This window comes from Oryctolagus cuniculus, chromosome 1 (genome assembly GCF_964237555.1).
Source record: "Oryctolagus cuniculus chromosome 1, mOryCun1.1, whole genome shotgun sequence".
In the NCBI taxonomy this organism is placed as follows: domain Eukaryota; kingdom Metazoa; phylum Chordata; class Mammalia; order Lagomorpha; family Leporidae; genus Oryctolagus; species Oryctolagus cuniculus.
In genome coordinates this window covers 67,593,872-67,620,415 of record NC_091432.1, presented here as the reverse complement: position 1 = coordinate 67,620,415, position 26,544 = coordinate 67,593,872, and the positions used below count along the sequence as shown (strand labels likewise).

The following is a 26,544-nucleotide window of genomic DNA, read 5'->3' as shown; positions in this document are numbered from 1 at the left end:
GACCCTCAGCTTTCAGCCCAGCCTGAGTGAGACCTCCGGGAGAGGCTTGAGCCTAACCTGGCCCCAGAGAGGATTCTCCTACCTCCGATTGGGGTCCTGAAGACACAGGTGCACAAGGCACAGGAGCTCTGAACAAAGCACCAGGGCGAGGAAGCCGGCTCCCAGCTGCCAGACGGAAAGCTGACCTCAGTGGCCTTGGAAAGAAAGTGGGTCTCTTCCCTGCCGGCCACCAGCCAGTTCCCAACCCCCCACCCCCACAGATTCAGAAAAAGGCCTCCGACTGTCATCCCAGCTGGACTGGAAGCCCGACCAGAAGTGCTGGATGATTTTATTTGCCAGCTACCTGGGGCCCACCAGAGAGGGGGGTGGTGTCATGTTTACTGAGCAAATCCCATGGGCCAGGCCCTCTGCCCAGGTCTGCCCTCCCGCCCCTCATACACAGAGTCAGGTCCCATCTTCAAGACAAACCCACGACATCGGTGCTGTTATTAGACTTCCTGTCCAGATCAACAAACTGAGGTCAGAAAGACGAAGCGAGATGGAGACACACGGCGACGTGACTGCTGAAGAGGTCACCAAAGCGGGGTGCTGAGGAGTTCCCGGCTTCCAGCCACAGGTCCCGAGGGGCTTGGGTGGCAGGTGGGCTCGCCTGGTTGCCCGTCCATCCCCAACTCATGTGGCGCCCCATCTGAGCACTGCGGAAGGTGGAACCCCATGAACTAACCACAACCACAGGCTCTGGGGTGTGTGGGAGGCAGGCTGCCCACCCCAGCCCACTGTGGCCCCAGCCCTGGCCCAAGCTCTGGGTCAGCCCAGGAGTTTCTGCTTCAAGGCGGCTCCAGGAATGGGAAGGGAGGGTGAGGCGATGCTCAGTGGCCTGGGCCTGGAGGCAGGGCGCCAGCTGGGGGCGGGGGGGGGGGGGAGAGCGGGTCCAGTGATGACCTGGACCCTGCTCTGATCCCACCGCTGCAGGGCTGTGAAGCCCTTCCCAGGACAAGGACCTGGCAGGAAGCCTGCAGGGTGTAGCAGAAATATCCGCCAATCACAGCGCAATAAACAGCCAGAGTCACCCAGCACCCACTGGCTGCGGGCCCCAGCCTGGATCCCTTCCCCTAGCTCTGGTACCAACCCCAAGATGTAGCTACGTTTTTGCCACTTGATGGGCAGGGACACTGATGTTCCACTAGACCAGAGAGGGCCAGCCCAGACTCCTACGAGCACAGATCTGCAGCCTCACTGGCTGGCGTGGGGTGGGGGAGGGCTGGAGCCTCCTCCTTGGCCTTGTAGGGGTCCCCACAGCACCTCCCACGCTCCCCCCACATGCAGCCCAGGCCCAGGTTAGGGAACCATCCCAGGTCTCTTCTGAAGCCAACTCAGCCCCCGGAGCTACTCGCTGGCCTCTCTTGGGTTGACACGAGTCCCATCTACACAGGTCTACCCCTGAGGACTGGACAGGAGCAAGAAGAGGTGACAGGCCAGCACCGTGGCTCAATAGGCTAATCCTCCACCTGTGGCGCTGGCACCCAGGGTTCTAGTCCCAGTCCGGGCACTGGATTCTGTCCCGGTTGCTCCTCTTCCAGTCCAGCTCCCTGCTGTGGCCAGGAAGTGCAGTGGAGAATGGCCCAAGTCCTTGGGCCCTGCACCCACATGGGAGACCAGGATAAGTACCTGGCTCCTGCCATCAGATCAGCGCGGTGCGCCGGCCGCAGTGCGCCGGCCGCGGCGGCCATTGGAGGGTGAACCAACGGCAAAGGAAGACGTTTCTCTCTCTGTCTCTCTCTCACTGTCCACTCTGCCTGTCAAAAAAAAAAAAAAGTGACAGCTGTGTAGGCTCCAGGGAAGCCAGTGTCCACATCGCCCAGCTTCAGCCCAGTTGGCCCCAAGGCCCCACTCTCGGGGCTGGTGGCCGGCAGGGAAGAGACGCACTGTGGAAGAGGAGTCTTCTCTGCTTGGACCAGGGCCTGGAGGAACGGCCACCTAGCAGAGCAGAGCACAGGGATGTGGCAAGGGCCAGACGCCCACGATCTTTGGCGCCAAGGCCATGGCGCAGCATCTGGACAGCAGCTAAGCCACCAGGCGCGATGGTGCCCCAACTGGACAGCGGGCGCCCGAGTGCCAATGCCAAAAAGCTGCGCGACGGTGGGGTTGCCGTTTAGCCTTGCTAAGGCTCAGTTTCTGCAGCTGCAAAGCAGGTCCCCGCGGTCTCACGCACTTGGCTTTCAAGCCGCAAAGCTGCGGAAGTCGACGGCCCAAGAGCTGATAGAGGAGGACGGTCGCGGGCGCTATAGCTCGTTTAGGTGGTAGAGTGGCCGCCAGGCCGCGCCGCAGTGCGGGTCACTTCCTTCCGCGTCCCCCACGCCGGCCTTCCCGCTCGCCCCGGGCGAAGAGCATCGGCGCCGCCGACAGCTGGAAGATCGCGGCCAGGCCGGATTTCCTTCGCGGACCTGCGGCTCCCAGAGCCACCAAGCAAGCCCCCAAGCCCTCGGGGCTGGGGACCGCACGTGCGGTTGCCGACGCCGGTCTCGCCTCGCCCCCTCGGAGCGTGCTGGCGACCCTGCTCCCCGCTGGCGCTCGCCTCGTCTTCCCCGCGGGCTTCCAACTCGGAGCAGACGCCCCGGCCTCCCGACGCCGACGCCGCGGGGGCTCGCGGGTCTCGGGCGGCCGCAGGGCGCTAGGACCGCGCGGCGCCGCCGAGGGGGCGGGGGCGGGCCGGCGCGAGCGGGCTTTAAATGGGCGCCGGGGCCGCCCCCTCGCGGGTCGGCTCCCTTGGGGCAGCGGAGCTGCCGAGCGCCTCCTCGGGCCGGGACCCGGGGCCTGGCGCCGGGCCGGGCAGGACCGGGGCAGGTGTACGCACGATGCGCCGGGGCGACCCGCGAGCGGAGCGCCGGCCGCGCTGAACCAGGTAGGAGCCGCCGGGGGCCCCACGGAGCGCTGTCCCGCGCCGCTCGCCGGCGGGGGCCGGGGCCAGGGCCCTCGCCCTCCGGTCGCCCCTGAGGCGCGCGCCGAGCCGGACTTGACCCTCCTTCGGTCCCCAGGACGCCTCGGGGCGGCTGTCGCGGCGGGTCTTTCCCGCCCGGGGCTGAGGTCGGCGCGCCCATTTGACAGCTGGGCAAGCCGAGGTAGGAGGCTCAGGAACACCCCGCTGGCATTTGAATCCAGGTCTCCTGCAGTCTCTACTGCCCGCCTCCAGGGCTCGTCCCAGCGCCCCTGGGCGCGCTCGCGCGTCTGTCCGCAGCCGCCGAGGTGCGGGGAGGGGGGTGGAGTGGGAGCGGGGGAGGGAGGGACCCCCACCCCGCCCCGGGCCGCCTGGAATTCTGCCGTGGCGGCCGCATTCCTCTGGGTTAAGGTCTGATCCCCGTGGGACGCACACGTCTCCAGAGAGGGCTGGCCTCGCTGATTCACTGCGGCCCTCCGGGGACCCTCCTCAGCCACTCAGTCTGACCCGGGGCAGGGGAGAAGCCCAGACTGACTCTGTGAGTAGGCGGCCGCTGTGCGTCTGTGTGGGGGGCCTTGGCCGGGGTCAGCCCGGGAGCGCAGGGCCTGCCTGGCCCGGGGTTCTGATCCTGATCTCCGGCTGGCTGCCTGGGTGACTTTGGGTAAGTCATGTCTCCGGGGCAGAATGGGCACAGTTCTCTAGGGGGCTGGAGAAAGCACAGCCTTGGGGTCCTGCATACCTGGGTGAAACCACTGGGAGCTGGAAGCCCTGGGGGCCAGTTCCCCCAGCTTCCTGAGCCTCCCTCTTCTCATCTGTGAATTGGGACGCACAGCAGTCACCTCCTTGGGTGGTTGTGAAAGTTAAATGAGATGATAGAACTCTGGTGCTTAGCAGAGTGACATCCTTATGTAGTAGGGTGGGCTTGTGACTGCGGGCATTGCCAGTGTCCTCTCTGTCTGTCTGTCTGTCTCTCTCTCTCTCTCTCATATCCTCTGGCTCTTTTCTGAGTCAGCAGTGAGCTGCCCTTTCTTCCCCCTTCCCCGGGGCTTCCCTCCTCTGCATGCCTCACCTGGGATGCTCAGCCCTGTAGCTCATCGTCCCGCCTGGACACCTTCCTGGCCACTCTCTGTCTGCTGTCACTGTGGCTGGGGCGGCCAGCGGGGCAGAGTGGTGGAGCTTCCCGGTGAGCCTGGGTTCAAGTGACCTGTGTCCTCGGGCACTCCCCAGAGTGGAGTCCCCGTGTGCTGCGAGGCCCTTCTGGGTGTGCAGGTGCCCGCCTCGGGAAGGAGGAGACAGGGCTCTCCAGGCTCGGAGCTGAACCCGACCTTGCCCTTCCCTCGCACTCACCACTCAGTCGGCCGCCGTGGAGCCCAGCCCCGCTCGGCTACCTGTTGACTGAATCTTGGGTGAGCCCCTGTCCCCTTCCCATCTGAATAAGTGCTTAGGAAGTGACGGCTGCGAGGGGAGGGGGACTGGCACTGCTGGCAAGGGGAATGGCAGGGCAAGGTGCCGAGGCAGCAGTGACCTTGGCCGAGTCTGGGGTTTGGTGGGGAAGGGAAATGGTAGATGGAGCCAGAGAGGAGACTGGGTGAAGCCTGGCCCCGACTGGAGGTCTTCCAACAGCAGAGTCACGTAAGTGACTTTCAAATATCCCCCTGGCTGCTTTGAATAAGGGGTCAGGTGGAAATGGGGAAGAAGTGACTGGGGCTGCTCCTGCCACCCTCAAGTCCTGGGGCCAGGGATGGAGGAGGGAGCTGGGCAGACCCAGGGTCACACCCACGGATGGAAGCAGGTGTGTGGCAGGGAGGGGAGGGAAGGTCGTGGAGGGCTGCTGTCACCATGTCACCCACACTGTCCTCCCTCGGCTGGCCTGTGCTGTGAGAGGGGTCTCTCAGAGGACAGCATGCCTCTGCCTGGGTGTGTTCCGGGGGAGTGGGGCGAGCCCTGCAGTGCATGGTGCTGTGCCCACCGGAAGCTCAGAGGTGTGGAAAGCTCCGGGCCGTGGCCCAGACTTGGGAAACCAAAGAGGCTTCTGGAAGGAGGTGACCTCGAAACAGAGGGAGAGGGGGTGGTGAGAGAGGAGGCTGGGGAGCAGGGCTGGCCAGGTCCAGGAGCCTCTACCTTGGACAGAGCAGACCCCTGCAGGTGAGAGGAGCACCATGGTGGTGGCAGGGGCCTGGGGCCGGGGCCCGGAGGAGGGAGCCCGGGGATGTGGCTGCGGCTGGAAAGACTCAGCAATGTCCCTTGCACGTTCCAGCAGGAAAGAGCCCCAGAGCAGCCATGTTCATTGCCACTAGAGGGTTCAGCGGTCCAAGTCACAGCCCTCAAAGGCCCTGCCGATGTCCTGTCTCCTGACGCGGCTCACGGAATCCCAACTCAGCGCTAGTTCACAGAGCACCTGCTGGGAGAGGCTTGAGAGTGCCAAGGTTAAGGGCGCAGAGCCAGGGGCCACACTGGCGTGGCCTACCACTGGCTAGCCGGGTGACCTTGGGCACCTCTTGGGTGGCTTGGGCTCTCTGAACCTCAGTTTCCCCTTCCGAGAACAAAGTGGTGACTGTGGAACTGGCCACAGAGCTGTTGTGAGAGCGAGGAGAGTGGCGCCCAGTGCCTAAGGACGCCATCTCATTTGGTCCTCAACACAGCCTGCTATGGCCGGCGCTGGGTTCGGTGTGGCGAAGTCACTTGTACAGGGACACAGGGCAAGTCAGTAGAGGAGAGAGCCGTCCGTGGGACCCTGAGCCCCGTGCTCTCTCTAGGAGGACTTTGGGGGTCCCCCTTGGTAACCCGCTCTGTACAGGTTCTGGTCACCTCTGTGCAGTCTTGTGTGTCCTCAATCCTAGCACGGAGCCAGAGATGAGGCAGGCAGGGAAGGCCAATTGAATGCGTGAACGCCTGAAAGAAATGCACCAGCTGGTTGGTGTAGCCCTGGCGCTCGCTCAGGGCTTCAGTGAGGGGGCGAGGGGGCCCCAGCAGCCCTGGGATTCACCCCGCAGGGGCCTCTGCCTCCCCTTCCATGCCAGCCCTGGCTGTCAGCAACAAAGGGCCGGCCCAGCAGCCCTGCATGACCCCTGCACAGCCGGTGGCCTCAGTGAAAGTGCAGGGCCCCGGCTGCTCCTGGGGAAGCCAGCAGGAGCGGGGCTGGGGCAGGGCTGGCCTCCTGGCTGGCTTCCGGTCAAGGCCGTGGCCCTCCCCTTGAACAATGGCAAAGGCCCCGGAGAATCGGAGAATCAAAAGAAATGGGCAAAACAGAGTGGGGAGGGAGGCAGGGGCAGAGAGGGGCCTGAGGGACTGGCACGGGGGAACTGCTTATGGCCAGGGAGGAAGTGGAGTCAGAGCCCGCCTCCCCACCTCCGGCCGACCCCACCCTGAGAGTGGCCCAGTGCAGCCCGCAGGGTCCCTCTGCCTCCTGGACACCACTTCCAGCCTGTCTTCCACCAGATGTTGTCTCTTAAAAACCCACATGTGGCCAAGCCATGCTCCACTGTAAGACTTGCTGTCCCTGAATGTGGCTGCGCGCCCAGACCCAGGGTTGGAAGCCCTTCGAGAGGGGCCATTGCCCCCTGCCCCTCTCCTAACACCCTTACTCCAGTCCAGCATTCCCAGGGGCAGGTACGGAAAGGGTGGAGTGGCGGGGGTGGCCATGGGAGGGAGCCAGTGGACTGACCGTGTCCCCTTCCTTCCTGTCCTGCACAGAGCCATGAGCCCCCAGATGCTGCTGCTGCTGACCGTGCTGAGCCCAGCCCTGGCCACCTCCCAGCACCGACTCAAGGTGCCCTGTAAGATGGTAAGATGCTCTGCTCTGGCCGGGGCGGGGAAGAGGCCTCCCGGGGCCCCTGGCCTCGCTGTCCTCCTGCAGCAGCCCCAGAGGCCGGAGCTGGGATGAGTCAGAGGAGGAGGGGACGTGTCCCCTGCCTTGAGTGAGCACCTAGTGGAATGTTTAAATACCTTTCCGTCCTGGAGGAGGAAACTGCAGCTTAGAGAGGGTAGGTGGCTTGTCCAGGTTCACTCAGCTCGGAACAGTAGGACCCTGACGCTGTCTCTGTAGGGCAGTTGGCTCCACCGGGGGATCTAAGATGTGTCAATGTCGGGGAAATGTGAGGTGTGCCAGCTGGGAGGGGCTCCTCTGGACTGGTTCCTCCTGGGACAAATCCCCTTCCCTAGCTGGGTTCCCTAGCTGGGATGCTTCTTGCCCATTACTACCTAGGTCAAATGCTGCCTCCTCCAGGAAGCCTCCCTGGCCCTTCCCAGAGGTGGCGCCCTCTTCTGGGCTCCTACAGTCCCTTGGCTTCCCTCCATGTCCACACTGAGCCCACTGTGCACATGGGGTGTCGGTGACGGGTTCCCTCCTGTCTCACCTGCCAGACCAAGAACTTCTGTAGGGCGGGGACCAGATTTGATTCACTTCTGTTCCTTGTTCCTGCCCTGAGCCAAGGAGACTGGTCGTAAAGTTGCTGTGAGGCTGTGGTATAGGGGAGAGGCTCCCCAGGTCCAAGAGTCAGGCTGGGCAGTCACGGAGGTCAAGGCTGAAGCCTGGGCTGGGGGGAGGACAGGCCCTGGGCACAGAGTGGCCGACGGCTTTGAGGTTGCACTGTCCCCCTGTGGCCATCACCCTTCCTGCTCCTCAGAGGCCCTCGGGGATTCTCAGACCCTAGAGGAATGGGCAGAGGAGGCCCCAGGTGTCACCAAATACAGGTGCGCCCTCCGCCTCGGGGAGACTCAGACACAGAGTGGGGAAGGCTGGGTGCACCATGGTGTCCGGGAGGCGAGACAGTGGATGGGAGGGCATGGCAGAGAACGCACGTGGCAGTCAGAGCCAGCAAGCCTCGGGCCCTGGGCTGGACCAGCTCAGGAGCTGCGCCCCAGGGCTCCTGTGCCGGTCCCGAGGTGAAGCGGGGCGTGGGTGTGCATGTGGGGCGCCCTGCCCTGTGACCGCTCTGCCGGCAGTGTCTGGGGGTGTTTGCTGGGCAGAAGGCATCAGCCTGGTGCTGAGCAGCCGAGGGCCTGGAAGGCAGGACTCGCCTTGCTGGGTGGGGAGAGGAGTTCCGAGCCCCGGGCCCTTTGACTCCGGCAGCCTCGGCCCACCTCCAGCCTCAGTTTCCTAGGGCGTGCGGTGACAGTGGGATGTTGGGACCTGTGCACTGGGCTCAGAGCTGGTGCCTGGCGACAGGAGCGGCCGCTACCTCCTTTGTGTTGTCTCTTCTCCAAGCCAGGGGGGCCCCGGGTGGGGGGGCTGGGTGTAGCGATGAGGAGGCTCCGCCTGGCGGCTCCAGCAAGGCAGTGACAAGGAAGGGAGGGGCAAGGGCAGGCACAGTGGCCGGGTGGGCACCCAGCAGCAGGGGCCTCCCCGGGAGAGGGTAGGGCCCATCACCACGCTGGGTGGAGTCACACAGAAGCTCCGCCGGGCAGCTCCGTCCTCATCCTCACAGGACAGAACTGGGCCAGGTGAGGAGCAACCAGCTTGGGCTCCTTCCCTGCCGGCTCAGCCACAGGCTCACTGTGACCTCACTTGCGTCACTGCCTCTTTGGGCCTCAGTCTCCCCATCCTGAAAGTGGGCAGCCAGACTCCTTGCCCTGATGGTCTTAGTCTCCAGGCTGAACATAGTGGGTCAGCTTTTCTTTCCTGTCAGCCAGGTGGTTGGCTCAGTGTCGCAGGCCTTTCCTCATTCATTAAAAGAATTACTGACCGCCTCCTGTGGGCCAGGTCCCAGGCAGCCACACCAACCAAGCCGGTTCTGTTCAGGGTGGTCTCAGTGTCCAGCAGGTCCCCCTACACGGCCACACTTCACTGGGACAAAGCCAATGGAGAGGAAGCAGTCAGGTAGGGCTCCCTGGTAGAGGAGACCCCAGGGCTCAGGGTGAAGAGTCTCCCCCCACATCAGGTAGGTGTGGTGTAAGCAGCATGGGTTGGGGGAGGCCCAGAGGTGGCAGTGGTCGGCCATGGTCACCGTGTGTAGAGTGAGGCAGGAGGGGAGGGGACAGCTTAGCAGAGGCCGCAGAGAGCCATAAATGCCTGCCGAGCATCCTGGTCACTGCCCTGGGGGCCTTGGGAGGTGCTGCAGGCTCAGAGCGGAGCTTTAGGCCATGCGTGGGCACTGGCAGGGAGATGCTGGGACAGGGCAGGAGCAGGCCTGAGCGAGGGACTCTGCTGGGAGAGGCCAGGGTTGCTGGCTGGAAGGGAGAGCCAGCCGCCTCTGCACAAAGCTTCTGGCCCAGAAGTCAACGCTCTGTTGAAAGACAAGAGTGAGGCCTTTGGTTGTTAAAGACCTGGGTTCAAATCCTGGTCTACTCCTCGCCAGCGGGAGCCCCCGTGACCCTCCCTGAGTGGTGGGTTGGCTGTCGTACGGCTCCAGTGAGACCCCAGGCCTGAACGTCAGCTGTAAAGTGCCGAGTGGGTGCTGAATTACTCACTGCCGAGGGACCCAGAGTGGTCCCGTGACTTGATGGAGGTCACACAGCAAGCTTACTGCCACGTTACCCGAGCGTGCATGTTGGGACCCTGGCCGTCCCCCCTCTCTGTGCCCCCTCCTCCCTGCCAGGGGCTGCTGCTGGGCCAGGCCGTGGGAAGCCAGGCCTTGGACAGGAGGGGCAGCATCCGCAGAGCTCGCTCCAGGCTCCTGCCTCATGGGCTGACGGCTTGCATGAGACCTGACGGAGAGAGACTAAAATGAGAACTGATGACAGGAGAGCAAACTGGCTTTCCCTTTTGGAGACATTGTCCCAGCATGCTTTCCAGTGTAACATGAGCATGGTAACTGTATGGACCTGCACAGGGGACCTGCATGTGGAACCCAGAGCCCTGGGGCCCGGCTTGGCGTGGCTGCTCCCTGACTCCGTGTCACTCTGGGTGCTGTGTGGCTCCGTGTCCTGGAACCTGGGCTAATAATCAGGGTCGCTGTCTGTTAGCTCATTTTCCCTATGCCTGCTGTCATCGCTCCACCCAAAACTCGTCAAGCCTTCCCTGTGCCCTGCACGGTGCCAGGGGAAAGGCCAGAGCCTGGGAGGGGCAGAATGTCTCCCTGGAGAAGGGTGCATCCCTACCGCACCTGTTAATGCCGGCTGCTCTCCCTCCCCAGGTGGGCAAAGAGGCCTTGTGCCAGGGCCTGGGCCTGCTGCAGGTCCCCGCCATGCTCCTGGCCGACATCGAGACCCTCGACCTGTCTGGGAACCAGCTGCGGAGTGTCCTGGCCTCGCCCCTGGACTTCTATACGTCGCTGCGTCACCTGGACCTGAGCGCCAACGAGATCAGCTTTCTGCAGCCAGGAGTCTTCCAGGCCCTGCCCCAGCTGCAGCACCTCAACCTGGCTCATAACCGCCTGGCGGCGGGCACCGCGCTGAGCGCTGGCAGCCTGAGCCCCCTGCCGCACGTGACCTCCCTGGACCTGTCGGGGAATAGCCTGTACAGCGGCCTGCTGGAGCAGCTGCTGGGCGAGGCGCCCCACCTGCACAGCCTCTCGCTGGCTGAGAACAGCCTCACGCGCCTGGGCCGCCGCACCTTCCGGGGCCTGCCCGCACTGGAGCGCCTGGACCTGCACAGCAACGTGCTGATGGACATCGAGGACGGCGCTTTCGAGGCCCTGCCCCGCCTGGCCCATCTCAACCTTTCCAGGAACTCCCTCACCTGCATCTCCGACTTCAGCCTGCCGCAGCTGCAGGTGCTCGACCTGAGCTGCAACAGCATCGAGGCCTTCCAGACGGCCCCGGAGCCCCCCGCAGAGTACCAGCTCACCTGGCTGGACCTGCGCGAGAACCGCCTGCTCCAGCTCCCGGACCTAGCCGCGCTCCCGAAACTCCTGTACCTGAACATGTCCAACAACCTCATCCGGCTCCCTGCGGGGCCGCCCCAGGGTGGCGAGGCCAGCCCCGCGCCCTCCCAAGGCTGGCCGGCCTGGCCCCCGGGGGGGAGCCCCGGCTGGAACTCCAGCAGCCAGCCCCTCTCCCAGCTCTTGAACTTGGATCTGAGCTACAACGAGATCGAGCTGGTGCCTGGCGGCTTTCTGGAGCACCTGGCCTCCCTGCGCTTCCTGAACCTCAGCCGCAACTGCCTGCGGGCCTTCGAGGCCGGGCACGCGGGCTCCCTGCCCCTCCTGGTGCTCCTGGATCTCAGTCACAACGCGCTGGAGGCCCTGGAGCTGGGCGCCAGAGCCCTGGGCTCCCTGCGGACGCTGCTGCTACAGGACAACGCCCTGCGGAGCCTGCCCCCGTACACCTTTGCCGGCCTGGCCAGCCTGCAGAGGCTCAACCTGCAGGGGAACCGCGTGAGCCCCTGTGGGGGCCCGGCCGAGCCCGCGCCCCCGGGCTGCGTGGCCTTCTCCGGCATCTCCTCCCTCCGAGTCCTCAACCTGGTGGACAACGAGATGGGGACGCTCAGGGCGGGGGCCTTCCTCCGCACCCCGCTGACGGAGCTCGACCTGTCTGCCAACCCGGGGCTGGAGGTGGCCACAGGGGCCCTGGCGGGCCTGGAGGCCTCCCTGGAGGTCCTGGCGCTGCAGGGCAACGGGCTGGCCGTCCTGCAGGTGGACCTGCCCTGTTTCAGCTGCCTCAAGCGGCTCAACCTGGCCGGGAACCGCCTCAGCCACCTGCCCGCCTGGACGCAGGCCGTGTCGCTGGAGGTGCTGGACCTGCGCAACAACAGCTTCAGCCTGCTGCCGGGCAGCGCCATGGGCGGCCTGGAGCCCAGCCTCCGGCGCCTCTACCTGCAGGGCAACCCGCTCAGCTGCTGCGGCAACGGCTGGCTCGCCGCCCAGCTGCACCAGGGCCGCGTGGATGTGGACGCCACACAGGGCCTGATCTGCCGCTTTGGCTCCCAGGAGGAGGTGTCCCTGAGCCACGTGCGGCCCGAGGACTGCGAGAAGGGAGGGCTCAAGAACGTCAACCTCATCATCATCCTCACCTTCACGCTGCTCTTGGCCATCGTCCTCACCACGCTGGCCACCTGCTGCTGCGTCCGCCGGCAGAGGTTTAACCAGCAGTACAAAGCCTAGGGAAGCCAGGAGACCCAGGCCAACTGGGGTGCACGGCGGGGCAGAGGAGAGGGGGGCTGATTCGCGGTCACAAAGGGAGCCGAGGTCCAAGGACTCTGGCTGCTCAACCCCAGCGCAGGGCTGCCTTCTCTGCAACCTGCTGTATCAGCAGGTGACCCATGGCCGCCGCTGCACGTGCGTCCAGCTTTGGCAGCCAGAAGGTGGGCGGTGTCAGGGGTGGCGGAGAATAAAGCCGACCCAGCCGATGAGCACACCTTCAGCGAGCATGTGTCCTCCCACTCCCAGGCACGCATCTGGGCATGGAGGACGCCAGTGAAACACATCCGTGTCCTCCAGGCTCCCTCAGCCTGGTGGGAGACACGGCAGTGCGGTGACTGCACGGCGTGGTCAGGGCTCTGCAGCCACGGCCGGTGCCATGTGGCCCGCTGCCCTGGCTGTTGTCCAGGCAAGGGAGGCCCGTGCCTGGGAGGATGTGTCTGAGATGTTTCCAAGAGGACTGTTTGTCACATCTTCTGATAATGACTCTCAGCCCCTGGAAAATGAAGACCTTGTGACCGGAAGAGCCACGGGAGTCTGTGTTGAATCCAGCGCTGGGAGGCCGGGCTGCGGCAGCTCCCACAGGGTCTGATTAAGAGGTGGTCCCCGCCCCTCCACCCTGGGGCTGTGGCCCAGCCCTGCGCCATTCTGCTTCCTGCTGTTGACAAGCCCTGCCCCCACCCCCACACTCTCCTGCGGCCCCCATGGTCCCCACTGCTCCTGAACCCCAGTGGCTGCCAGGCCCCATCTCCAACCAGGCCCCATGCTGGCTGCTGGCTGCTGCTGTTTCACACCCGTCTTGGAAGCCACAGATGCAAATCCCAGCCTTGTGCCTGCCAGCTGCAGAGGTTTGGGTATTTTATTCTCATTTCCCAGGAGAGGAAGCGAAGGCTCCAAAAGTGTCCGTGGCCCACAGCTCAGCCCTGTGGAGCTGAGACTCAGGTCCCTCCCTCTGTCTCTGCCGCTGCAGGGGCTGCTGACTGCCGGGGTGGGGGGACAAGAAGCGACCCCATTTTACCCAGACAGGGCTGAGCACCCATGCTCCCCTCTCTCCCAGGCAGCTGCAGGCCCTGTCCTCCTTTGCTGCCTCAGTTTCCCCCTTTTCCCTCCCTTGCAGGCTAGCGTGGGCTCTTCCGTACCCTTCCTATCCAGCTTGCTCTCATTTCTTCTCTCCAATGAGCTTGGTCTGGAGTCTGAGACTCATCCGCCCAACCTCCCCATTGCACAGAACAGGAAACTGAGGCCCGAGAGTGGGGAATGCTCAGAGCTGCACAAGTCGGCGCAGAGGCTGTGGGAAAGGCGGCTGGGGGTGGGACTGTCCTCTCCCCGGGTCACATCTGGTACCGCTGGCTCCACGCTCTGTTCCTCATCTGTTCCTCATGCAGGGTTTGTTTTTCCTTTTTGAAAAAGGACTAGAAAAACCCATGCAGACAGTCCCCTGTGCTTCTTACTGTGGAATCAGGAGCTGCCTGGGAAGAAAGCCCCAGACCCAACCAGGAACCACACTGTCACCATCACCATCCTCTAGCCCGTGCTTGGTCCTTGCTTGGGTCCAGGACAGGCACTCGGTGACGTGGGAGGGAATAAAAATGCCACTCACGCACCCTGTTTTACAGATGCGGAAACAGAGGCCCAGGGTCACGGATTCAGACGGGTCATGGGCAGAGCCCGGCATCCCGGCCCCAGCCTGGGGCAGTCGGCGTAGCCACCATCCCGGTGGGAGCCAAGCTCAAGGGTGCTACCGGGGAACACTACCCTCAGGCCTGGAGGCCGCAGTGTTGGCCCCGGCGTCTGATCTTGAAAACACTACACGGTGCTGCTGTCAGCCCCAGGGGCCGGGCCCCAGCGCAGCCTGGGGACCAGCTCTTTGTATCACACGCACGTGAATATATTAAAAAGTAATTTTGCAGAAACTGCAGCTTGCCAATCCCCCGTGCACGGAGAGCCAGCATCGCAGCGTCCGGGGGCCAGCTTGCCTCAACTTCCCCTGCGGTCTTTCCAGCCTGGTGGCAAATCCTGAGGGCTCTGAGGCTCTGGACCTTTGGGGCTTCAGCCACCATCACCGCCCCGCCACCCTGCTGTCCCCCACCCCCACTCCCACCCTCATCCCAGCCCTGCCCATGCCCACCTGCTGCTGCCCTCTCCTTCTCCATGCCCATCTCTCTCACCCCTGCCCAGAGGCACTGTCCCCTCCCCGCCTCATCCCTCCTCTCTCATCCGCTCCCTCTCTGGTCACGTCTTCCTCTCAGCCACCAGTCAGACTCAAGTCCTGCCCACCTACAAAATCGTGGGAGGATCCTAAGCTGCACCCCCTTCCCTCTGCCGGTCACAGTCAGAAGCCCCTGGCAGTGCCCCTGCCCTCCTGGCCTCACCCCAGCCACACTGCCCCGCCGAGGTCTCCGAGGGGGGGCCTGGGTCTCTGTGGCCCCACGCGCACGCCATCACTGCGTGGTACTGCTGTGGTGCCCACTGCACGCCTCCCGAGTGTCCAACCCCAAGCCCGAGGGCTAAGGGCCTACTGGGGCGGCAGAATGTGGGCAGCGGGGCTGCAGGCCAAGCTGCACGTGGCGGAAGAGCACTCCTGGCTCCTGGGTGGAGCTGAAGGGTAAGAGGCAGTGGTCTGTGGGAGGGGCCGGAGCTGCCTCACCTGGGGTGAGAATGGGGGGGAAAAGTGAGCAGTGAGAGGCGGCGAGAGACCCCAGGCACAGCCACCGGCTCGGCCTCCCCACGGCTGTTCTGCAGCCCACACATACCCTTGTCCTATGGGTGCACTTCCTCTTCTCAGCAGCCCAGAGCGCACTCTGCCGCCACTGCAGGTGCCCGCCCTTGCCCCAGCCCACCTCTCCCGCACCTGCTGGCCCTGGTGTGGGCAGCTCTGCCTGCCCGAGATTCCTCCCACCTGCTTCTCTGACCTTGACCTCTCACATTCTGCTCAGGGCTCAGGGCTTACGCTCTCCGAGGACAATGTGAAATGCCCGTTCCTCGGGGTGGGGTCCGTGAGGGCCGAGGGGCGAGGCAGTTGCACAGGCTGAGCTCGGCCCAGGCTCTGAGGCCTCTGCTCTAGCCCGGAGCCCTCCAGGGCCCTGACCCCCTTTCCTGGCAAACAGGGGAGTTTGCTCACCTGGCCAAGACCCCCAGCCAGGCAGAAATTCCTGTTTTCAGCCAAATGAGGACACAGCTGCCAACTAGGTCATCGGAGCATCCGGCTGCCCGAGCTCTGAGCAAGTTCCAGGGAGCAGGGAGGCTCCCCTGGGCCCCAGTCACAGTCAGCCAGGGTGCTACTGGGGCGCACGGCCACGGCTGCCGCCCCCTCTCTGTGCCGGCCCCGCGAGCTCCACGGCCCGGTGCCTCTCCCCGCGTGCTCCAAGCTGATCGTGTCCGAGCACGCGGTGGGCGCTGCGATCGTTAATCCTGACATGCTTGGAAGAGATTTTCCTTGTTCCCAGCCTCATTTCAGAGAAACTCATTCCAGAGCTGTGGCTTGAACCCAGGTCTGTCCCACTCCAGAGCCAGCACTGCCTCCCGACCCCGCCCCCCCCTCAGACCACCTGCAGCGCCTCCTCCTCCAGCCTCGGCCCACATCACCTCCTCGGGGCTGACTGCCTGGATTTCCCTCTTCCAGCTGCACACACTGCCACCAGGCCAAGGGCTCCTGGAGGGGGCTCCCAGCCAGAGCCTCTGTGTGTCCCTGGGGCCTGTGAGCCAACACAGATGGCCACGGGCCCTTGTCCTCCACGACTCCCAGACCCGCCCTCAGCCAGGGAATGGGGTGCTGAGGCGTCCCTGACAGATCCACAGACACAGAGCGCAGGGGCATGGGGGGAAGCAGTGGCCCCAAGGGAGGCAAAAAAAGAACCCACTCTGACCACCTCCCCCGCCAAGTCTCCCCGCACCTCTAGGGCCTTCGCTCATCTTTGTCCTCCCCCCACCCTTCCCTTCCTTTCCTCCCTTGGTCATCTCCTCCCTGCCCCCATCCCCTATCTCACTGGAAACAGGGCGGGCTGGAGGGGCAGGGCCTGAGCTGTTTATAGGAACTGGAGCAGCTCCATCCATCAGCTCTGTTTGGAGCTGGAAACCAAGCATAATAAATACCTTGGCTCCGCCCCAGCTGTGCTTTCCCTGAACTTGGCCATCTGAACTCCAAGTCTCTCTGGCCTGCTGGGTCCTGAGAACCAGCTCCACCCCGCCCTACCCCCACCTCCCACCAAGCTGTCTGGAAGGAATGGCCTCTGGGACCAGAAAGTCGGGGCCCTGCGACCCCTTCCCATGGGTGAGTCACTTGCCAGTGCCTCCTTTCCCCACCCATGAAACAGGGCCACCGTTGCTGTCCACACACTGCCCCCACTCAAGTCAGAGCACTGTTCATTTGTCGGACACAGTGGCTTGGGCCCTGGACGCGGAGCCCTGTGCCTATGTGGGAGCAATTGGCTGAGCCCCTGCCTAGGAGCTGCAGAGAGGGGCACACTATGGCCTGAGCAGGAAGTGGCCCACACCACGAGGGAGGTCCAGAGTTCGTGCATGGGGAGTTTGTTTGCAAGCAGAGAGCAGCCCTTCCTGCTGGAGGAGTGAGGGGAGATGGCAGACAGCGAGGACATCTGGGCTGGCCTGCCAAGAAGGGTCGGGTTTCAGCATGTGGGGGACCAGAGAGGCCTTCCACGCAGAACAAACCCGGCAGCCAAAAGGTCCCGGCGAGCCTGGGGACAGAGCCACCGCCCTCTGCTGGTGTTCCTTCAGCACCTCCTGCTCAGAACTCCTGGCCCTCTGGAATCTTCCCTCCTTCCCAGGAGCGCTCCCAAGCCGTGGATGCATTCCCAGAATTCTGCCGTCATGTTCCCCTCCCAGCTGCCCCCCACCACCCCACCAGAAAAAAAAAAGCCACCCCAGTAAGTGGAGGACTCAATCGGGAAAAGCCAGTGCCAATAGCACATGTTTCTGGAGTGAATAAGGGAACAAATGAATCGAGGAGTGATTGAAAGAGTGAATCAGTGAAACCAGAGTCCGTGAGTCAGTTTCCCAGAGCGACCCACGGTGCCCAAGCCCCGCTGAGGTCCTTACGGGAGACAAGCCCTCCCTCTGGGAATCGGACAGCTTGTTAAGGAAAGGACACTAAACACACACACACAACAACAGAGTCATGATGTGTGCAATGGGAGGAAAGGACAGGAGGCCATCGAGATGGAGAGTCCCCCGAGGCCGCCGTGTGTCAGTGAAAGCTCCTTCCCACCCCGGGGGGGCCCTGGAGGCAGCCCCCTTCCCAGGCCCTCCCAGGCTCCCTGCACCTCAGCCTGGAGTCACGGAGAAAAACGCAGAAGGTCGGCCGGCGCCGTGGCTCAATAGGCTAATCCTCCACCTAGTGGCACTGGCACACCGGGTTCTAGTCCCGGGCGGGGGGCCAGATTCTGTCCTGGTTGCCCCTCTTCCAGGCACAGCTCTCTGCTGTGGCCAGGAAGTGCAGTGGAGGATGGCCCAAATCCTTGGGCCCTGCACCCCATGGGAGACCAGGATAAGTACCTGGCTCCTGCCTTCGGGTCAGCGCGGTGCACAGGCCGCAGTGCGGAGGGTGAACCAGCGGCAAAGGGAGACCTTTCTCTCTGTCTCTCTCTCATTGTCCACTCTGCCTGTCAAAAAAGGAAAGAAAGAAAAACGCGAAGGTCACCAAGAGGGTGGCGTCAGGGAAACACAGGCTGAGGGGGCCCCAGGAGTCAAGCACCAGGGGCTGCGAGCCGAGAGAACCCCATTCCCAAAGGCCCCAGCTCTTCAGGGATGGAGGGGAGGGTTGTGTGTGGAAGAGGCAGAGCACGGGCTTGGCTCCTCTGTCACCTCCTTGTCACCCCTGTCCACCTGCGCCACCCCCAGTGGCCCACACTGACAATGACAGACCCGCACAATAGCTGACAGATACAGTCAAACAGGATTGCGCAGGGAGGGGCAGGGGGTGCCATGCCCTCCTCCTGTACTGGAGTGCCTAGGGTCCATACCTGGCTGCAGCCAGCCCCTGGCTCCAGCTTCCTGCTAATTCAACCCTGGGAGACAGATCTAGTGGTTTTGTCTTGACTGAGTTCGCAGCTCCTGGACTGGGCTGACCCAGCCCTGATATTGTGGGCATTTGGGGAGTGAACCAGCAGATGGAAGATCTCTGCCTGACCTTCTCTTTCTCTGCCTCCCAAACAAGAAATACACAATAAATAGCTACAGACCAAATACACATGTGGGATACACATTAGGGATTTTTGATCCTGAGTTTATAAAAATGGGATCCTATTCTAGACACTCCCCTGCAGTTTGCTTTATCCAGTAATACTCCAGAGAAATGGCCCAGCCGTGATAGGGCCAGTGCCCACTCATTCCCACAACACACGAAATCCCCTTGGGTTACCACTCCTTGTTGCAGTTCACTTGTTACCTTTTCCTGCAACTATAAACATGCTGCCCATCTGGGGCGGTGCTGTGGCGTAGCGGGTAAAGCTGCCGCCTGCAGTGCCAGCATCCCATATGGATGCCAGTTCTAGTCCCGGCTGCTCCGCTCCTGATCCAGGTCTCTGCTATGGCCTGGGAAAGCAGTAGAAGATGGCCCAAGTCCTTGGGCCTCTGCACTTGTGTGGAAGACCTGGAAGAAGCTCCTGGCTCCTGGATTTGGATTGGCGCAGCTCTGGCTGTTTTGACCATTTGGGGAGAGAACCAGCGGATGGAAGACACCTCTCTCTCTCTCTCTCTTTGGCTCTCTGTAACTCTGCCTTCCAAATAAATAAATAAATCTTTAAATATGCTGCCCCCAAAATTCCTGGTTCCTGCCCCTGTTCCCTCTGGGGGTGGTGTATCTGTGGGGACACCTGGAGATGAGATTCTAGATCAATAGCTATCTGCTTATCTACTTAACATATGTTAATGCAGAGTTCGAGAAAATCTACGTTTTCCACTTCCACGATGTCTGGCCCTGTGCTCTCCAGCTTTGGCTTCGGCTGTGCAATGGGCCCTCACGGGGATTCTGAATTGCATTTCCCTTCTGCTGTATCTGAGCAGCCTTTTACTTGTTTCTCAGCCATTTGGATGAATTCTATGAAAAGCTCACTTCTGTCCTTCGCCCACTATTTTTTTTTTTTTTGGACAGGCAGTGGACAGTGAGAGAGAGAGAAAGAAAGGTCTTCCTTTTCCGTTGGTTCACCCTCCAATGGCCGCCGCGGCCGGCGCACTGCGGCCGGCGCACCGCGCTGATCCGATAGCAGGAGCCAGGTACTTCTCCTGGTCTCCCATGGGGTGCAGGGCCCAAGGACTTGGACCATCCTCCACCGCACTCCCTGGCCACAGCAGAGAGCTGGCCTGGAAGAGGGGCAACGGGGACAGAATCCGGCGCCCTGACCGGGACTAGAACCCGGTGTGCCGGTGCTGCAGGTAGAGGATTAGCCTATTGAGCCACGGCGCTGGCCCGCCCACTATTGAGGTCACGACTCCTTGTCAACTTGTCAAGTGCGGTGCAGTGTGGCTATTAAACTTGGCCAAGCATCTTCATAGCCAATGTTGGCTCCACGTGCCGGCTGACTTGCACTAAGTGTTCTAGCTCGCACTGTTTTCTGGACCTCACTCTTCTTTCATGGCTTCTCAATTTGACTGTTTCCTTCAGATTGCTCATACAGTTCCTAAATTTTCTTTATGATTTTTTGTTTTATTTTTTACATTTCTTTAAATGATTTATTTATTTATGTATTTATTTTTTTATTTGAAAGGCAGAGTTGCAGACAGGCTTGTGGGGAGAGAGATCGAACTTCTATTCGCTAGTTCACTCCCCAAATGGCCACAACGGCTGGGGCTGGACCAGGCTGAAGCCAGGGTCTCCCACGCGAGTGCAGGGGCTCAAGCACTTTCCTGGGTGCATTAGCAGGGAGCTGGATCAGAAGTGGAGCAGTGGGGACTCGAATCAGTCCCCATATGGGATGCTGGCATTGCATTGCAGGCAGCAGCTTTATCCCCTGTGCCACAGCGCTGGCCCCATATTGGCTTGTTTTAGAGTTTGCTCTGATACCTGTGAGACAAGTCCTCTTGCACTGTTATTACTTCCCACACCTTTTTGTCTATTTTTAGACATTGACTTCTTTATTTCTTTATTCATTTAAGATTCATTTATTTATTTAAAAGTCAGAGTTCCAGAAAGAGAGGGAGAGGCAGGGACAAAGAAATCGAGAGAGAGAGAGAAAGAGAGAGAGAGAGAGAATCTTCTATCCGCTGCTTCACTCTCCAGAGGACACAACAGTCAAGGGCTAAGCAAGGACAAAGCCAGGAGCCAGGGGCTTCTTCTGGGTCTTATGTGGGTGCAGGGGCCCAGGCACTTGGGTCATCTTCTGCTGCTTTTCCCAGGGCATTAGCAAGGAGCTGGATTGGAAGTGGAGTGGCTGGGACATGAACCGGCGCCCATACGGGAACTCCCACTGCCCCACAGAGCCCCGCCCTGGCCCTCCCCAGCCCTCCCCAGCCCAGGGCTCCCGTCTACCCCTCTGGTTTGCAGGAGTGGGGTGAAGGTGGCAGCAGAGGACTCGGGGGCCCTGTTGCTTTGTTCCACAGAGCATATTTGTTCCCTCTTAACTGGAATTTAATTCTTCTAGAGTCAACACTGAAAACCTAGGGGCCAGATTTAGCTTCAGACATGCCTTATTTGGCCCACAACATTTTTGATTAGTTGCCAATATTTAAAAATGATCTGAGTTGTTTTATACGGGAATATATAGAAATCTGGATTTCTGATTTTTCTTAAAATTCTGGACAATTTGAGAACTCAGAGCCTCAGCCCACAGATGATGCATGGCAGAGGGGAGCCCCTGTCTCTCCTCCCACCCCTCTTCCACTCCCACATCCAGTACAGGGCCAGGCTCCAGGCAGGGGACTCAGGAGAATCTAACTTCTCTCCTTCAGTGTCAGGCACAAGTTTTTTTTATTTTTATTTTTATTTTATTTTTTGACAGGCAGAGTGGACAGTGAGAGAGAGAGAGAGAGAGAGAGAGACAGAGAGAAAGGTCTTCCTTTGCCGTTGGTTCACCCTTCAATGGCCGCTGCGGCTGGCACGCTGCGGCCAGTGCACCGCGCTGATCCGAAGCCAGGAGCCAGGTGCTTCTCCTGGTCTCATGTGGGTGCAGGGCCAGGCACAAGTTTTAAAGATACGTAAGTGAGGGGCTAGCACTGTGGCATAGTAGGTTAATCCTCCGCCTGCGGCACCAGCATCCCATATGGGCGCTGGTTCTAATCCTGGCTGTTCTTTCAACCCAGCTCTCTGCTGTAGCCTGGAAAAGCAATGGAGGATGGCCCAAGTGCTTGGGCCCCTGCACCCATGTGGGAGACCTGGAAGAAGCTCCTGGCTCCTGGCTTCGGATCAGCGCAGCTCCAGCCATTGCAGCCATCTGGGGAGTGAACCAGCAGAAGGAAGATCTTTATGTTTCCTCTCTCTTTCACTGTCTGTAACTCTACCTCTCAAATAAATAATCTTTTTTTTTTTAAAAAGAGATGCAAGTGAATTCATGCAATCAGAATTCTGAACTTGATTGTGTTACGGCCCCCTTAGAAGTCTGGTGAAACCTGTGAGCCCCTCTCAGAATAAGGTTTTAGAATTCACTTAAAAAAATAAGTGCACTTCGATTCCAGCTTCCTGCTAATGCACACCCTGAGAGGTGGCAGGTGATGGGGTCCCTGCCCCCTCCTTGGGAGAGCCAGATTAAGCTCCAGGCTCCTGGCTTTGGCTTGGCCCAGCCCCAGCTGTTGGAGGCATTTGGAGAGTGGACCCACAGACGGAGGAGCCTTCTCTCTGTCTCTGTACCCCTCTCACTCTCACATACATGAAGTTATCAGGGTGTCAACAGCTAAACTGCTATTCAGATGCACGTTTCCCAGGAACCCCAGGTAACAAGATCTAGGCGTGGCTGCCACGGCCGTTCCGCAGGCCTAACCCACAGCAGCGGTGTCTTGCCAGACCTGCAACAGCCGCACAAGGCTGGAGGACACCTGTGATCCCGGCTGCCTCCAGGACGGCTCAGGCCCCAGGTGCTGCTCACAGAGACCACGGGGATCCGCGGTCTACCTTCTAGAGGGAAAGAACCATCCCATTTCAAGGAGAGGCTGAGGACAAAGTCCAGAGTGAACTTTTTACGTCAACCTGGTTCGCAGATCTCAGGAATGCCACACACAGGCCCAGTGGGTCTCAGAGCAAGAGCTCCGCCTTGGGAGGAGGTGCTGAGAGCAGCTCCAGCTGGAACCCAACCGCACGGAACCCACCCAGGGAGGGGCGTTCTGGGTCAGGGAGGGCCGGGTGTAAATCAGATCAGCTTTTCTGGGTGACCCTGCGTAATACGTCTAAGAATCTTAAAAGTGTGCACCTGCTTGGTCCAGCCATTCTGTTTCCGGGAGTTTATCCTAAGGATATAAAGTTGTAGCTTAAACAGAAACAGTAAAACTGAGTGAGGATGTTTATCATCACTGAGGCTGCATTCAGTTTTTATGGAGTCTGCAGTTTATACAACTTCGGGAGCCCCTTGAACACAAATACAAAATGACGGGCCTCAAGCTGCCAGGTCTCTTCAAGGCGCTTGAAAAAGTCCCGTGCGCAGGAGGGCCCCTTCATCCATTTCAAAGAAATTCATCCCAAACATGACATCATTAATCATAAGCTAAAACCAGAAACAAGCTCAAGCAGCCAACAAGGGGGGATCGTTGGAATAAGCTGTCGTGCATCTGGTCCCACTCGGAGTGCCTGGGTTCAATCCCGCGCCCCAGCTCCTGATTCCAGCTTCCGGCCCATGCAGCTCCTAAGAGGCAGCAGGTGATGACTCAAGCACTTAGGATCCTGCCACCCCTGTGGGAGACCTGGATTGAGTTCCTGGCTCCCAGCTTTGGCCCCAGCCCAGCCCTGGCCATTGCAGGAACTTAGGGTGTGAACAAGCACAAACTCCCCCCCTCCCCCCGCCTCTCAACTAACACAATTACAATTTTAGTAGAATAAAAAGCTGTGAATGTAGAGGTTTATTTACTGACATGGAAAAAAATGCTCAAAATATAGTGGGGGGGAAAGCAAGTTATAAAATGACACACGCAGTAAGACCCTGGTTTTGTTAAAATGCCATATCAGTAATGTGCAACAGGCTATGAACTGGGACTGTTCCTGTCTCAGAATTGTAGTGAGACCCAGAGCCTAGCCCCACACACAGCCCAGCAGGGGTCGGGCAGATTGTGAGGGCTCACCCCAGCCCCCACCTCCAGCTGCAAACCAGCTGGACCCCAAAGGAGTTCTGGGAGCGGGGAGGACCACAGCCTGGCCTGCTTCTTCCCAGGAGATGGGAGAGGCCAGGGGAGCTGCTGCTGGTGGTAGCATGTGGGATGGGGACTGCGGTGGGAGTGGCCCACGAGGGCAGAGCAGGGCGGAGAACAACAGGAGCCTCCGACCCCAGTGCAACACTGCAGGCTGTGATGTCAGCCACCCCAACCCTGCCCACAGGTCGCCTCCAGGCAGCAGGCACAAGGAGCCCAGCCGGGGGGTGTTGCGTCCTCCAAGGCCAGGAGGTACTTGAAGGAAATCCATACAGGGGACTCCACACAACCCAAAAGGTGTTTGTCCCTGGAGAGCAAGGGGACTGGGCCTCTGCACTCCCAGGGGTCCATCACCAATGTGCAATGACTCCATTGAGAGGAGACCTTGCCTCAATCTTGCTCAACTCCTGCTCAGCCTTGGGCCCAATTCAAAGATGCAGAACAGAAAGAGAGGGACAAGGCTCCTGCCAAGGCCTGGGCCTGCCAGAGAGCCACAGGGCAGGACAGAAGCTGGCTGCTGGGTGGGAACCTGTTTTGTTGGGGCATCATTTACACGTGGGCAAAGGCGCCCTCAATCCAGCTCCGCTCTGAGTTTAACACACGGTTGCGCCACTATTACCACCATCAAGGTATAAAACATTTCCTTCCTCTTGCCCCTTATAGTCACGCCCTCCGGCATCCCCAGCTCGGAGGAGCCGCTGATCTGGTTTCCCCTTTTCCGGAATTTCACAGGAAGTACACCACAGTGTGTAACCTGTGGGTCCGGGCTTCCTCGCCCAGCGCGTGGCACTTGTGATTCATCCCAGATGCAACGGTGCCAGAGGTTTCTCCCCAGGAGCGAGTGGCATTCCACTGAGTGGATGGACCACAGCTTGTCTCACCACCCACACTGCAGGGCATCCGAGTTGTTTCTGCTCTGAGGGAAGCTTCTAGAAACAGTCACACACAGGTTTCTGCGTGAACACAAGTGCTCGTTTCTCGTTGGCAAGTACCCAGGAGTGGGAGTGCTGGGTCATGCGGTGCACATATCCTTAACTGTCAAAGACACCGCCGGACTGTTTTCCAGAATGAGTCCTGATTTTCAATTCCCAACAGCCAGGTAGAAGAGTTCTAGCTGCCTCACGCCCTCACCAGCACTGAGTGTTGTCACTCTTTTGAAAAATCCATTTAATGAGAACATAGGAGGGGGCTGACTCTGGTTTTTCAATGGACTCTGTACGTTAGAGCAGTTCCAGGCTCACAGCAAAATGAGCAGAATGCAGAGCTCCCACAGGCCCCTGCCCCCGCACGCGCAGAGCCTCCCCCGTCTCCCCTGCGGTGCCTTTGCTACGGTCAATTGGTGAGCCTACACCGATGCCTCACGATCAGCTCGCTAGCATTATCACACAGCTTCCCCCAGGTTCCCCCGGGTGCTGCACATTCTGCAGGATCTGACCAACAGAATGACCTGTCCTCACCATCACAGCATCACACAGCACGGCTTCCCGACTCCAGGGGTCCTCTGTCTCCCCGTCCCCCTCCCTCCCGCGCCCTGCTGATGACACACCTTTTTACCTCGGCTGGAGTTTCGCCTTTCCCGGGATGTCACGCTGTTGGAACTCACCATTCACCGCTGAAGGGCATCTGATTGTCTGCACTTTGAAGCAATTATAAATAAAGCAGCTTGATTTTTATTTTTTTTGACAGGCAGAGTGGACAGTGAGAGAGACAGAGAGAAAGAAAGGTCTTCCTTTGCCGTTGGTTCACCCTCCAATGGCCACCACGGCTGGTGCGCTGTGGCAGGCGCACCGTGCTGATCCGATGGCAGGAGCCAGGTACTTATCCTGGTCTCCCATGGGGTGCAGGGCCCAAGCACTTGGGCCATCCTCCACTGCACTCCCTGGCCACAGCAGAGAGCTGGCCTGGAAGAGGGGCAACCGGGACAGAATCCGGCGCCCTGACCGGGACTAGAACCTGGTGTGCTGGCGCTGCAAGGCGGAGGATTAGCCTAGTGAGCTGCGGCACTGGCCAGCAGCTTGATTTACACGTAGTCTTTTCAGATGGGCTTCTCTCACTTAGTAAGACACATATGTAGATGTCCTCTGGGTCTTGTCATGGCTCCTTAGATCATTTATTTGTCGTGCTTAACAACCTTACATTGTCTGCAAGAACCACAATCTACTTATCAGTTCACATACTGAAGCGCTTCTTGGTTGCTTCCACATGTTGGCAATGGTGAATAAAGCTGCTATAAATATCCTGGTTTTTCTTTTTTAGGATTTATTTTATTTATTAGAAAGAAAGTTATAGAGAGGGAGAAAGAGAAATTAAGAGGTCTTCCATCCATTGGTTCACTCCCCAGATGACTGCAATGGCTGGAGCTGCGCCAATCCAAAGCCAGGAGCCAGGAGTTTCTTCAGGATCGCCCACGTGGGTGCAAGGGCCCAAGCACTTGGGCCATCTTCCACTGCTTTCCCAGGCCATGGCAGAGAGCTGGATCGGAAGTGGAGCAGCCGGGACTCAAACTGGCGCCCATATGGGATGAGGCACTGCCAGCAGAGACTACCCGCTAGGCCACGGTGCCGGCCCCTGGGCTAATTTTTCTTAAATATTTATTTGATTGATTTGAAAGGTGGAGTGACAGAGACAGATGGAGACACAGAATCTTCCACCTACTGGTTCACTCCTCAAATGGCTGTAATGGCTGAGGCTGGGGCTGGGCCAAAGCCAGGAGCCTGGAATTCCATCCAGGCCTCCCATGTGGGTGTACCTGGGCCATCTTCCACTGCCTTCCCAGGTGCATTAGCAAGGAGCTGGATCGGAAGTGGGGCAGCCAGGACTCAGACTAGTGCCCAGTCCCATATGGGATGCTGGAGTTGCAGGCTGTGGCTTAACCCGCTGTGTTCCAACACTGACCCCTCCCCAAAAGCTTTTTGAAGTCTTTCTGGACTTCATCTCTGTGCACCAGAGATTCCTCCCCACCAGCAGCCAATTCTTTCTTCAGTGGACCCCAGCTGGGTGTCCTATGGTTCACTTCACTTCGGACCCTGAGCACGTGGAGACAGCGCCAGATCCCAAGGCTCACGGCTCAGTTCCCAGCACAGCCTCCCCCTCAGGTGCCATTTGCGAGCTCTGGCTTGTGAGCAGAGGGCTAAGAATCCAGGTTCCCACAGCCCCCTCCTCAGGGCCGAGTGGAGTGGCTCGCAGGACTCAGCACACTTGACTTATGCTTCCCTGTTCCCAGAGGATTTCATAAGGGATCGAGATGACCAGTCAGACAGAAGAGCCGTGGAGCTCACGGTGCCTGTCCTGGCAGCCTGCACATGTCCAGCT

The 26,544-nt window shown here is 60.3% G+C and overlaps 1 protein-coding gene and 1 long non-coding RNA gene across 3 annotated transcripts; one reads left to right on the top strand and one right to left on the bottom strand.

Moving 5' to 3' along the window:
* Nucleotides 1-278: 278 nt before the first annotated feature.
* LOC138850045 (uncharacterized) lies at nt 279-2,197 on the bottom strand. Its single transcript, XR_011389406.1, has 2 exons — nt 1,669-2,197; nt 279-695 (listed from the first exon to the last, which is right to left on the bottom strand). It is a non-coding gene; the product is annotated as an uncharacterized lncRNA (long non-coding RNA).
* Nucleotides 2,198-2,675: 478 nt separating this feature from the next.
* LRRC32 (leucine rich repeat containing 32) lies at nt 2,676-13,865 on the top strand. 2 transcript variants are annotated; one of them, XM_051850863.2, is made up of 3 exons: nt 2,676-2,902; nt 6,629-6,719; nt 10,009-13,865. In XM_051850863.2, exons 2-3 carry the CDS (start codon nt 6,633-6,635, stop codon nt 11,914-11,916), a joined length of 1,995 nt encoding a protein of 664 aa, XP_051706823.2. In that variant the 5' UTR covers nt 2,676-2,902; nt 6,629-6,632; the 3' UTR covers nt 11,917-13,865. The 2 variants fall into 2 exon arrangements, with proteins under 2 accessions (XP_051706823.2, XP_008261952.3); XM_008263730.4 differs by lacking the exon at nt 2,676-2,902 and adding an exon at nt 3,284-3,596.
* The last annotated feature ends 12,679 nt before the right edge of the window (nt 13,866-26,544 follow it).

Bases quoted from the DNA above. Each gene is read 5' to 3' on its own strand.
- LRRC32 (XM_051850863.2), top strand. From the start codon at position 6,633: ATGAGCCCCCAGATGCTGCTGCTGCTGACCGTGCTGAGCCCAGCCCTG. The intron at 6,720-10,008 runs GTAAGATGCTCT...CTCCCTCCCCAG, and splicing joins TCAAGGTGCCCTGTAAGATG to GTGGGCAAAGAGGCCTTGTG.